The 13,122-nt window shown below is 40.9% G+C and overlaps 1 protein-coding gene and 1 pseudogene across 1 annotated transcript; both read right to left on the reverse strand.

Moving 5' to 3' along the window:
• Positions 1 to 7,427: 7,427 nt before the first annotated feature.
• On the reverse strand, positions 7,428 to 9,598 carry LOC102310421 (granzyme B). Its single transcript, XM_005920721.2, has 5 exons — positions 9,504 to 9,598; positions 9,241 to 9,400; positions 8,868 to 9,006; positions 8,446 to 8,667; positions 7,428 to 8,350 (listed from the first exon to the last, which is right to left on the reverse strand). The coding sequence occupies exons 1-5, from the start codon at positions 9,559 to 9,561 to the stop codon at positions 8,186 to 8,188; spliced, it is 744 nt and encodes a 247-aa protein (XP_005920783.1). The 5' UTR covers positions 9,562 to 9,598; the 3' UTR covers positions 7,428 to 8,185.
• A 1,507-nt stretch (positions 9,599 to 11,105) lies between these two features.
• Positions 11,106 to 12,812, reverse strand: LOC121814382 (annotated as a pseudogene).
• Positions 12,813 to 13,122: the final 310 nt, after the last annotated feature.

Consider the following 13,122-nt stretch of genomic DNA (forward strand, 5'->3'; position numbering starts at 1 on the left):
GACTGATTTTAGGCCCCTGATATCAGCTGATAAAAGTCTCTGAGGCAATGAATATCTTTAGTCAACTTCTGTCCTGAGCACTAGAGAAATGGGTCGAGAAATGTAAAGGATACAGAAGAAAGTGGAGTATTTATTATGATGAAGTAAAAAGAAAACAGTTAAAGTTGGTGTGACACACCACGGACCCACATAATGTTTCATTATAGTGAAACAATTTATTTTTACAGGGTGTCAAAACACTACAAGCTTTTCTTCATGGCAGCTCAGCCACTGAGCTTCCTGTCTGGCACCTTGACTGCTCTGGAAAGCTTTCCAGCTGTTTCTGCACACACACACACACACACCTCCTCTCTGGTCCTCAGTGTCACTACAAAAAGAAGAGCATTCATTAGTGAAATTCCCTTCACCTGGCACTTAGCCTCCCTGGTACTGCGCTTCTAGCCCGCTGCACCACCCCTCCACTGCAGCAGAGCCAGACACCACACCCCTGTCACACAACCCCACCGGCCAACTGAGGCTGGGGCTACATCCGGTCAAACCTACCACTCCCCGGAGTTGGAGACAACCATCTGTGTCCCTGGCCTATGTACCACCTTGAATGGGATGCAAAGCCAGATACCACCAGGTGACCCCTGGATAATGGCATCCTTCATGGGGTGCAGCCACTGGAGCAGGGCCCTCTGTTTGGGTCTGCAGGATGAAAGGGAGGGAAAGGTTAGGAGTGTGGAGCAGTGGCTCCCCACAGAGAGCCTTCTTTACCAACACAAATGCCGCCTGGCACTGCTCAGTCCACTGGACCAGATCTGGGGTGCCCTTTCTGGTGAGATTGGTCAAGGGGTCACCTGCAAACCCAGGTCCGCGAACCCAGGCATGAACTAGCGATAGTAAGCAGCCAGCGCAAGGAACCTCCTTTTTGGTCTTGGGGCGAGGGCGGGATCCAATAACTTTCATTTTCTCCACCTGTGGACACACCTGCCGCACACTTCATCGGGTTGGCCGTGAGCCCTGCCTGCCTCAGGGACTCCAGGACCATGGCAACATGCTGCATATGCCCCGCCCAGGTGTCACTGTAGATGATAACATCATCCAGGTAGGCACTGCATATGCGGCCGCAGCACCTGGTCCATGAGGCACTGGAAAGTGGCTGGGGCTCCGAACAAGCCCAACGTAAATCTGACGAACTGGTACAAACCGTACAGAGTGGAGAAGCCTAGATGCACCATCACTCTCCTCAACCATTGTTGCTGGGACATATTTTCTTGGACTCTGCAGACAAGGGAATCTGCCAGTAGCCCTTGGTTAAATCCAGTGTCGTGAAAAAATAGCTGTGCCTATTAGGAACTCGTCAACCCTGGGCATGAGGTAGGCATCAAACCATAACACTTCGTTCACCCTGCAGTAGTCAGCACAGAACCGTGTAGACCCATCTTTTTTCACAACCAGAACTATGGGGCTACACCATGCAGTTCTATTACTCCCATTTTCAGCATTTCAGCCAGTTCTTTCTGAACAATTTGCTGCTTTTGTTCAGGCAGCCTGTAGAACCGATTTAACGCCCAATAATTTGCACCGCTCTTTTAGTGTGCGAGATATGAACGATGTGGCCTGGTCAGTAGGTATCTCTTTTGGGATGCTGACTTGGAAGATTACCTGAAACACCACCTACACCACACTGTTTGTAGAAATGGTGCACAGCGGCACTGGTTCCAGGTATTGCATTGCATAATCCACCAGAACTAATACAAAGCAGTAGCCACGTGCACTCCGGTGAAACAGCCCGATGATGTCAATACCAATGCGCTCAAACAGGACCTCCATTAAGGCACTTCTGGAATGACGGGCTGGTTAACCAGCTGACATTCTGGGCAGGACGTTCACCATCAGTGCGCATCTGCTCAGATGCTCGGCCAATAAAATCGGGCCTCTATTCACTCCAGAGTTTTATCATATCCCATATGTCCTGCCATGGGGTTATAATGAGCCGCCTGGAATATCATTTCCTTTTTAGGCACCAACAACTGGGTGTGTTCTTCCTCTTTGCGAGTGTCATGACCCACTCAATAAAGCCTATTAGTCAATAACAAATACTACATGCTACTAACAGCTGTGATCGCATCCCCACATACGGCCCTGAAGGGTATTAAACTCCAGCCAATTTGTTCCAAAAATCAGGGGATGCGGCAGGTCAATTTGGTTGACCTGTATTATTCTGTCATATTTCATTTATACCAGTGGTCCCCAACCTTTTTTGCGCCACGGACTGGTTTATGCCCGACAATATTTTCATGGACCGGCCTTTAAGGTGTCGCGGATAAATACAACAAAATAAAACTAGTACCGGTACCGAAAAAAAGAAATTTATTCATAACACACGTGAAAAGACCAAGGAAAACCGAGTAAACGATAAAAACGATAACAAAATAACGCTGAAAACCGATAAAAACCCTGAAAACTATACATTTCACACCTGAGCCTCAACTCTCGCGGCCCGGTACCAAACGACTCACGGACCGGTACCGGTCCGAGGCCCGGGGGTTGGGGACCGCTGATTTATACTATTATTGTTCATTTCAGCTTTAGCTTTATAGTTTTAGCTATCTTCACTCATTTTTGTTCATACATCAATGTCTGTTGTACTGTAGTATGTATCATATTGTAAATCTAAGATACAAAAATCAATTTTTACTTAAAATGAGCTGTTTACTCATTTGCATTTTCATGGTGAAAAGAAGTCATCTTGAAAGATAACAGTGAAAGAGATAATGTTTCTTGCTTGATAATACGCTGCTAAAAAACAAGATATTCTGGATTCTCACTCTCGATTAATCAAAGCTGCACAGTACAAAGTAGGACATTACTTTTTTTGTTGATTTTAAGGGCAGGAAATCTGAGTTTTGCTTGCCGGTGGACACCACCCCATAAGCCTTTCCACCTTCATAGACTAATGTTTCACCAGAGTATCTCTGGAAATACATGAACAGTATGTAGTTATTGTAACAATTGAACAATGAGCTTGTTATTATTATTAACCTAACTTTTTTTCTCTAGTTAAGATACAAAAACTACTTACATAAGCTGGTCCAGTTGCACCCTCGGAGCAGTACTTATTTAGCTTAGTACAAAGCTCATTGTCAGTCAGGTTACAGTCAGTCTTTACCGTTTCCTGTATTTCCCCCAGGCAGGAACGTCATGAAAATAACCTTACCTTTGCCTTGAAGAGTCAATACATATATCGTTAGTGCCAGATTACAGAGGGAAAACACTGCGAGATGAAAGTCAGGGTGAACTACTGAAGAGAATGATACAACACTTCACATCTTCAATCTTGAAACGCTGCCTTGGAACAGAGAGAGAAGGAGGCGTGTGTGTGTGTGTGTGTGTGTGTGTGTGTGTGTGTGTGTGTGTGTGTGTGTGTACATTTGCAAATGTTGTGGCTTTGAACCACATTCACATCTACAAATATTAGCTTTTTAAAAACATTACATCTGATTAAGAAGACAAATGCACATGTTTTTCTCATCTTAGACTGTATTATTATTGTGAGAAGGAAAGTAGTTGTTAGCTAAAAAGTTAGCGTATACAAGGTACTTGTGTTAGTTTAGATAAGATAACTATAGCCTTTATGAACCACATTAATGATGAAGAGATTTTATGGATTTAAAGCAGATTTCAAGCAGTTTATGAGGTTAACAATAATGGCCACAATAACCATGTAGTAAAAGAAAATCTACATAGTCTACAGTCAACTGGAAAAGAAAAGGAGTGAATTACATGAAAATGTTTGACACAAGCCCAGACTTACACAAGTAAGTTTGCAGTTTCCACACCTGGTGATTGATGCATGTGAGAAAAACATTAATACAAAATATAGTAAAGCAAAAAAGTACAAATAAAGAGAAGAAGTCTTCTTACAGGGAGACTGGATGTAGTATGAAATATAATTCACGTATGAATACGCGGACAACTGACACTGTCTAATAAAAAGAAAAAAAAACAGCTGTGGTAAGTATAACTTAGAATTAATCTCTCCTGGTGATACAGCAATGTAAAAGAAAAACACAAGCAGTGCAAAACTATCATGCATGAGAATATATTTACCTTAATCATAATGTTCTAACCTTCAGTTTTCATTCCTTATACTTAGTTCTAAATAGATTACAGTCACTCTTTAAAATCTGTATTAAAAAAACAGAAGGCTTGTTAACTTGAATTCAGATCTGATACATTTTTGCATGAAGCAGTGCACATGGCTTCAAAAAATCATCTTTGTAACAATATTGTGATCACAAGACATAACAAGAGATATGCTGTGAACCTTTAATGCATAGACCATTTTAAATGATAAGAGATTAACAAGAAGTCACGTACATTCATAATGACAACAGTTGTGGTTGACACTTACTAGCAGTTCTACTAAAAGTAACTCGGGGAAAATAAGAAAACAAAAAAGAGATGACATTAAAATTCCATGTTATAAAGATGGCCTTCTATTATGCCAGCTGCAACCATGCTAATGCATCTTTATCAGTTGAGCTTTTTATTTTTCACTCAATGAGACATACATTGTCTATCTGATTCTACTTGAGAGTTGAGAGACTTGAGAGAAAGTGAGAAAATAAGAAGAGGAGAAGAAGAGTAAAGAAGAGAAATGCCCTTTTCAATGATGACGCTAAATGCAAAAGAAGTCCCATTCATGGAGCAGATCAGTCAAAAGAACAGTCAGAAACACACCCACGCAGCCTGTGAACATCTGTAGGTATAAAGGGTTTTCTTAAAACTAGTGCCTAATCTTTGGAAAATTTAAAAGAACCTCGGATTTCAATATCCTGAAAAAATATCTTTGTACATACAGTGGGGCAAAAAAGTATTTAGTCAGCCACCGATTGTGCAAGTTCCCCCACTTAAAATGATGACAGAGGTCAGTAATTTGCACCAGAGGTACACTTCAACTGTGAGAGACAGAATGTGAAAAAAAAATCCATGAATCCACATGGTAGGATTTGTAAAGAATTTATTGGTAAATCAGGGTGGAAAATAAGTATTTGGTCACCTCAAACAAGGAAAATCTCTGGCTCTCACAGACCTGTAACGTCTTCTGTAAGAAGCTTTTCTGTCCCCCACTCGTTACCTGTATGAATGGCACCTGTTTGAACTCATCATCTGTATAAAAGACACCTGTCCACAGCCTCAAACAGTCAGACTCCAAACTCCGCCATGGCCAAGACCAAAGAGCTTTCGAAGGACACCAGGAAAAGTATTGTAGACCTGCACCAGACTGGGAAGAGTGAATCTACAATAGGCAAGCAGCTTGGTGTGAAAATATCAACTGTGGGAGCAATCATCAGAAAATGGAAGACATACAAGACCACTGATAATCTCCCTCGATCTGGGGCTCCACGCAAGATCTCATCCCGTGGGGTCAAAATGATCATGAGAACGGTGAGCAAAGATCCCAGAACCACACAGGGGGACCTGGTGAATGACCTGCAGAGAGCTGGGACCAAAGTAACAAAGGTCACCATCAGTAACACACTACAACGGCAGGGAATCGAATCCCGCAGTGCCAGACGTGTTCCGCTGCTGAAGCCAGTGCATGTCCAGGCCCGTCTGAAGTTTGCCAGAGAGCACATGGATGATACAGCAGAGGATTGGGAGAATGTCATGTGGTCAGATGAAACTAAAGTAGAACTTTTTGGTATAAACTCAACTCGTCGTGTTTGGAGGAAGAAGAATACTGAGTTGCATCCCAAGAACACCATACCTACTGTGAAGCATGGGGGTGGAAACATCATGCTATGGGGCTGTTTTTCTGCTAAGGGGACAGGACGACTGATCCGTGTTAAGGACAGAATGAATGGGGCCATGTATCGTGAGATTTTGAGGCAAAACCTCCTTCCATCAGTGAGAACTTTGAAGATGAAACGAGGCTGGGTCTTCCAACATGACAATGATCCAAAACACACCGCCCGGGCAACAAAGGAGTGGCTCCGTAAGAAGCATTTGAAAGTCCTGGAGTGGCCTAGCCAGTCTCAAGACCTCAACCCCATAGAAAATCTGTGGCGGGAGTTGAAAGTCCGTGTTGCTCGGCGACAGCCCCAAAACATCACTGCTCTCGAGAAGATCTGCATGGAAGAATGGGCCAAAATACCAGCTACTGTGTGTGCAAACCTGGTAAAGACCTATAGTAAACGTTTGACCTCTGTTATTGCCAACAAAGGTTATGTTACAAAGTATTGAGTTGTATTTTTGTTATTGACCAAATACTTATTTCCCACCCTGATTTACGAATAAATTCTTTACAAATCCTACCATGTGGATTCATGGATTATTTTTTCACATTCTGTCTCTCACAGTTGAAGTGTACCTCTGGTGCAAATTACTGACCTCTGTCATCATTTTAAGTGGGGGAACTTGCACAATCGGTGGCTGACTAAATACTTTTTTGCCCCACTGTAGTTCTGCGTGTCTAGCCTTGTGCAGTAATGTGAAAAAGAAAATGATTGGAAATTTGTTGAAGCCCATTGTTCTCGCCATTTTTAAATCCATGCTTTCGCCACTTTTGGTCTTTTAAACTAGGAATTGATGTTAAGTTCGATCTTGTATATTTGGAAAAATTTATGCATCTGTCATCCAGTTTGCAGCAATCAGGAAGTATAGATTACTATCACCATTTCCTCTATCTGACTTGTGAAACTGCAGTGTATAACACAGAGGTTTTCTCTGTCTTTGTGGTGTTTTTGTGTTATAGTAAATAGCCACACATACACTGTGAATGTGAACTATTCTCTTGAACATTAACAAACATATACTGTACACCCATATGCTGCACTGCACTTCTGACATAAAGATCCAACTATAAGAGACCCCTCAGTACGATGTCTGACTTCATCTGTTATACCAATACAAAGCTAGCATAATGTTTCCTCTTCACATGATTTCATTTATTTCTATATGTGGACAAGGAAAATGAGCTAGATGACGAAACTGCCTAAGAGCTACATAGACAAGGATAGATAAAGAACTCCATGTTTCTAAGAACACGATCCTCTGTAGTTGAGTGTTTACAGAGAGCAATTTAACTTTTCTAGTTAACATGCAAGCAAAGGTTTTTGAGTTTGGGCTGGAGCTCCAACACCACTTTCAAACCTACAGCCAATTTATAGTCACCATTTAATCTAACATGCATGTTTTGGGACTGTGAGAGGAAGCCGGATAACCTCAAAAGAAGACATGATGAGACACTATGAGCCAGTCAGTGGAGGTTTAGAACCCAGGATCTTCATGCAAGGTGACAGCGCCAACTATAGTGCATGCAGAAAGTATTCACAGTGCTTTATGTGTTCCACATTTTCTGATGTTACAGCCTTATTCCAAAATAAATTAAATTCATTTTTTACCTCAGACATCTACACAGAATATCCCTTAATGACAAAGCAAAAAAAGTTTGTTTGAAATTCTTGCAAATTTATTTAAAAGACACATAAACAAGCAAAAGGGAAAATATGTATTTGAGTATTCTGTTAGTACTGTATTAATATAGGGTCCTCTAAAAAAATCTAAATTATCTCCATTTATGGAGCTAATAAAATTTGCTCAAAAAAACTGTTTGGGTCCTTTGCTGAACAAATTTTAAGCCAACAAGTACAGCTAAACAATGAACTACAGCTAAACAATGAATGTATGTTGTCAACCTCTGACCTGGGATGTTCTCTGGGAAGCATGTGCAGTTTACAACTGTCATACATACATTATAAACGCATGCACACAAAAACAAACACATATTTTATACATACATATATTCTCATTTATCCATATGTTTGTATAATGAAATATAAACACAGTGAGTAGCACAACAGTTTATTGCTGTTACAATCCAACATATCATCTTGGTTTCTCTCTTAAACTAATTCGAAATCTTAAAATCTGTTGATTTTAAGAGTAGTAAATGCAGTATCTAACATTAAAATTAAAAAAATGGTATTCATTCTACATTTAAATTTAAGATTTTAAACTATGACTAAAATGAAACTACAGGTTTGCAAAGAAAAGGTTTGTAGCTGGAAGAAAAAAGGCAGCAGTGTGACCATTGCACCACCTTGCCACCCATCATTTTAATAGAATGAGTTCAAATATTCAAATCTCAGTTGTCATATAACTTTTTTTAAAGGCAGATTCAATACATGAATTACCACTTTCGATGATGATCTATGACAGAATCAATCCAGGCTCGTTTGTCAGGTATCTTAATGTAACTGTAGAGCTTAAGGCCATCTAGCATTGAGTTACTACTGGCGGACACCACCCCGTATGCCTTTCCATCTTCACAGACTAATGGGCCACCAGAGTCTCCCTGGAAATACAAGAATAGTATGTAGTTATTGCAGCAAGTGAACACTATCATTATCATTACTGACCAAACTTTTTTAAGGTATAAAAGCTACCTACCGTGGATGGTCCAGTGGCACCCTCAGAGCAGTACTTATTTTCCTTAGCACAAATCTCATTCTCAGTCAGGGTTACATTGACTTCCAGGAGCACATCAGAGTCTTTACCGTTTCCCGTGTTTCCCCAACCAGGAACTACACATGATTTTGGCGCAAATCCATCATCATGGTCTGCAAGATCAATAGGTTTCACATTCTCGTTGAACACTGCCTTGGTGCTCAACTTCAGGAGCAAGGAGAGACAAAAATATTTGTTAAAATATTACAATATTACATATTTCTGACCCTTCCTTTTAATGCTGTTTGTTTTAGTTGAACATTATCTAAAGGTAATAACAAACAATAATAAGAAATTAAATTTGACTTGGAAGAAATAATAAAAATTTGACAACAAACCTCCCAAAATACTGTTGTTTCTTTTACCTTAAGAAGCATTATATCGTTGCTGTAAGAAACTGGATTATAGTCTTTGTGTGGAAATGCATTGGTCTTAGGCACCGACACATGCTGTACTCCATTATGGTTGTGGTAATCATGAAGTCCCAAAAAGACTTTGTAGGACCTAAAATGAAATAATTGCAATCACTTTTTGACAGTGTAAAGGAGAAGAGTGCTGATCTGATGCTAACCAAATAAAAAAAATCAAAAAATGTTATGAGTACATTGATGAAACTGCCATGAAAGCTTTTATCCCAGTCCCCGAGTTTATGAGTAACATAAACCCAGCTTACTGCGATAACAAAATATACTGGACACTTAATTCTTTCTAGGTGAACATAAACTATGTTAAACTTACTTTGCATGGCAGTGGGCAGCAGTCAGCACAAAGTCCTCATTAACGAGGAAGCCATCGCAGTGTTTGTTATGACCACTTAAGTTGTGCAGCTCCAAAAGCACCATATATGGTTTGCTATGTGGCACAACTTCATGGCCACCAATGATTTCTCCTGTATAAACTAGAAAGAAAAAAGTTATCAGATTCTGTATATCAAAATCTTTATCATGCAGTGTTTCAGTTCTGACTTTGGATATAAGTATGCACTAAGTAAACATACTTACCCTGATCTTGAAGAATCAACATGAATATAAGTACTACCAGGTTACAGTGGGTAAACATGGTAAGATCAAAGTCAGGGTGAGCTAATAAAGAGCAGTGGGACACTACACTGACAGATTCAATCTTTAAATGCTTTCTTATCACAGAAAGAGAAGGAGGAGTTTGTGTCATTTGCATATGTGAATGATGTGGCTGTATTCATAAACCATATTCACACAAGATCTCTCACCTCCAGAGCCTGATAGGTCATATTTTTATCTGGTATTATAGCTGGTTGTTGTACAGTCTTACCTTACAATATAAAGCACCTTGAGGCATCTGTTTTTGTAATTATGATTTTTGCTGTAATTGACGCTATATAAATAAGACTGAATTGAATTCAATTGAATTCAGTTTAACTGAAAACAGTATTAGTGTCCTGGGCCCTGTTTCAGGAAGCCGGTTTAGAAAACTCAGAGTGAAAAACGATACTCAGGGTTGAGTAACCCCGAACTGTCCAACTCGGAATATTCGGTTTCAGAAAGGCTGATAACAATTAGTTCAGTCAACGCGGAGTTGCTTTAACCCCAAGTGAAGCGCGCGGACGAGGATACATAAAGCCCTGATAAGCGGAGCACAGATTAAGCGAGTCACCATGGAGACGGAGGGAAAGAAGGCGCGGTCAATGTATTTTACAGCGCTTGAGGCCGAAATTCTGATGGCAGCATATGCCGATAACATGCAAATTCCGCGGAAAAAAGTAACACAGCCACAGCTGCAAAAGAAAGGGAGCATGCATGGCAAAACATAGCCGACAGAGTCAATGCGTGAGTGTTAATTTAAACATTGATCTAGGGATTTCCACCCATTTAACACGTTATTTTATCATATGTTATTTTATTTGTTATTTTATACATTTTATTTTGTGATGTGATGTGAGCGCAGGTGCAACCCAACAGGCCCCAAACGTGCCTGGCAGCAAGTAAAAATGAAATATAAAAATATAGTCCAAACAGGTGAGGTGTAATTGTATTATGAGCCATAGTGCTTGGTCTGTTTGTCCGATGTAAATCAATTGCAGTTAGAGGCTACATTAATTTCCTTCTCTGTAAGCACTTATTGAAATTATCTGAGCACATTACAAGTACATATTTGCTTACTCTGTATGCTCAAATGTGACCCGTTATAGCCAACAGAAAAAAAGCGGAGGCCCGAAAAACAGGTGGGGGTCCTCCACCACCACCACTCACAGAGGCTGAGCAGTTGGCCCTCAGCCAAAACAGTGGGCGCCCTGTGGCCGAAGGCATCTCTGCGGGGACATCCTCTGAGTCAATAACCCCGCAAGACACAAGTGCCTACATAGGGGGTAAATTCAAAATAATACATGATGTGCATACATCCTTTCTTCACAGTCACCTTTGCAGTGCTACTCATTCATTTGATAAACTCTTTACCATAATGGATTATTTTGTAGTGAAGTTATTTTCCTACTGATTTTGCCTTCCCTCAGTCTTGGTTGTCTTTGAGAGCATAATGACAATGAAGTGTAAGGTGATTGGTATGTTTGTTAATTGCCATTTGGTCCCTTGTAAGTTATAAGTGACCTGTATAAACCTCATATTCTATCAGTTGATGGTGGTGGTGTACTGCATCTGGTGCAGCCTCCTGTTGAGCCAGACCAACATGCAGTTGTGAGTAATACTCCACAGATTATATGAGTTTACAGTAGAACAGCAATGTTGTTTATTTCTTTACTACAGGAAAATAATGAAGAAACATTGACAGCTGTTACAGAGGAGGAAGCAACAGAGACACTTTATGAGGTTTACATCTTTTAATACTTTGTGTACAGGAAATACAGGCGACCAATAAAGCCAGTTGAACAAAAATCTGTTTATTCTTCTTTCAACATGTTGAGGTGATGGGTCAAAAGAAATGATTGTGACATATGGTGTCTCTGACTGCGCTTCCATCTTGTATGTCCGTGCGGAGGGTCAGGATGTTCATGGTTTGGATCACTGCTGATGTTTGGTTCAGAAGGACAGTGTTCTCCTCTAATTGTGGCAATGTTGTGAAGAATCACACATGCCACAATAATGTCACATGCCCTTTCTGGGGTGACCCTGAGTCTTTGCAGGCACTGGAACCGGGCCTTAAGCATTCCGATAGTCATTTCAATTCTGGCTCTTGTCCTGCAATTAGCCAGATTATATCGCTGCTGTGGGCCCGGTTCAGGGTCAGGGTAAGGGGTAAGCAAATAGGGTAAACATGGATACCCCCTATCACCAAGCAAGTAGCCAGTGAACTCTCCTAAGACAGAAGGATACACTTCAGTTCAAATGTCCCTGAAGCAATTGGTCTTTATATATTTTAAAGTATTCTCAACTCACCATGTCCAAATTTTGTGCTCAGTGTACATTCACGGAATATTTGTGAGTCATGGACAGAGCCTGGCCACTTGGCTTCCACATTTGTGATAATGTTGGCAGCATCACATATGATCTTCACAGTGCAGAGAACACAAATTAGCATCCATTACTATAATGAAATAATTTGTTAGTTTGAAATGCTACAGGGAACTATGTACCTGTACATTAATGCTGTGGAAAGACTTCCTGTTCACATAGTCTCCTTCATTTACTGAAGGAGCAATGATTGGAATGTGAGTGCCATCTGTACAGCCAATCACGCCTGGGAACCCTGAAAATAAATGTAAAATTTAAGTAGTAGTCCAAGTATCACCACATCATAAATTAAGTTTTGGTCATCCTGATACCTGCAATTTTGTGGCATCCCTCTTTGATAAATCTTGTGGGTCTATGACCGGGGAACACCACAAACGAGTACAGGAGACGTTTCAGTGCAACTGTAACATTCCTGACTGCCCGACAGACGGTAGCCTTGGAAACGTGCTCAGCGTCACCAATATTATACAGAAAGCTCCCGTTTGCAAAAAAACCGAAGTGCAATACAAATAATATGTAATGAACTGAGAGCATGTCCGCGATGTGTCACATGCGTAATATATGGCCTGAGGATGTTATCCAAATAACTTATAGATTGTGCTGAGAAACGGTAACGTTCGCACAGAAAATCATCAGGAAATGATAAAATGTCCAAACGCGCTCTGATCACTCTCTCCCGGCGGAGAGCTCTGCAGAGAATTTGGGCTTCACGATCTACTGGCTCTTCAAGGAAGGGGCACGCCATGTCCGACACTTCCTACTGTCAGGTTTCCGACAAAGGGGCGGAGACAGTCAGGGTTAGTTGTAGTAAACCTGCTAGGGGGCAGGTTAGCTTCACGGAGTGTGTCGTCATAGTGACTCACTGAGGCTTCACTGAACTCGCTTTGTGAAACCGAAAACCCAGAGTTTTCGTTAACTCAGGGTATACTTACTCAGTTTTTCCACTAAACCGGCTTCCTGAAACAGGGCCCAGCACTTCCTAGAACAATCCATTTCACTGGAGGAATGGCTAAAAAACTATCAATGGGCAGGTGAACAACAAACAAGTCCACTAGAGGCCTGTGTGTTTTCAACATACCCAGAGTATCTTTCCATGATCACTTACCGTAATACTGGCAATCAGCATAGGTAATTACACAAAGTTAACCCTAGGTTTCCTCTGCATGAAAAGAGTAGC

This window comes from Haplochromis burtoni, unplaced genomic scaffold (genome assembly GCF_018398535.1).
Source record: "Haplochromis burtoni strain Fernald_Lab_line unplaced genomic scaffold, NCSU_Asbu1 Contig_42, whole genome shotgun sequence".
Classification (NCBI taxonomy): domain Eukaryota; kingdom Metazoa; phylum Chordata; class Actinopteri; order Cichliformes; family Cichlidae; genus Haplochromis; species Haplochromis burtoni.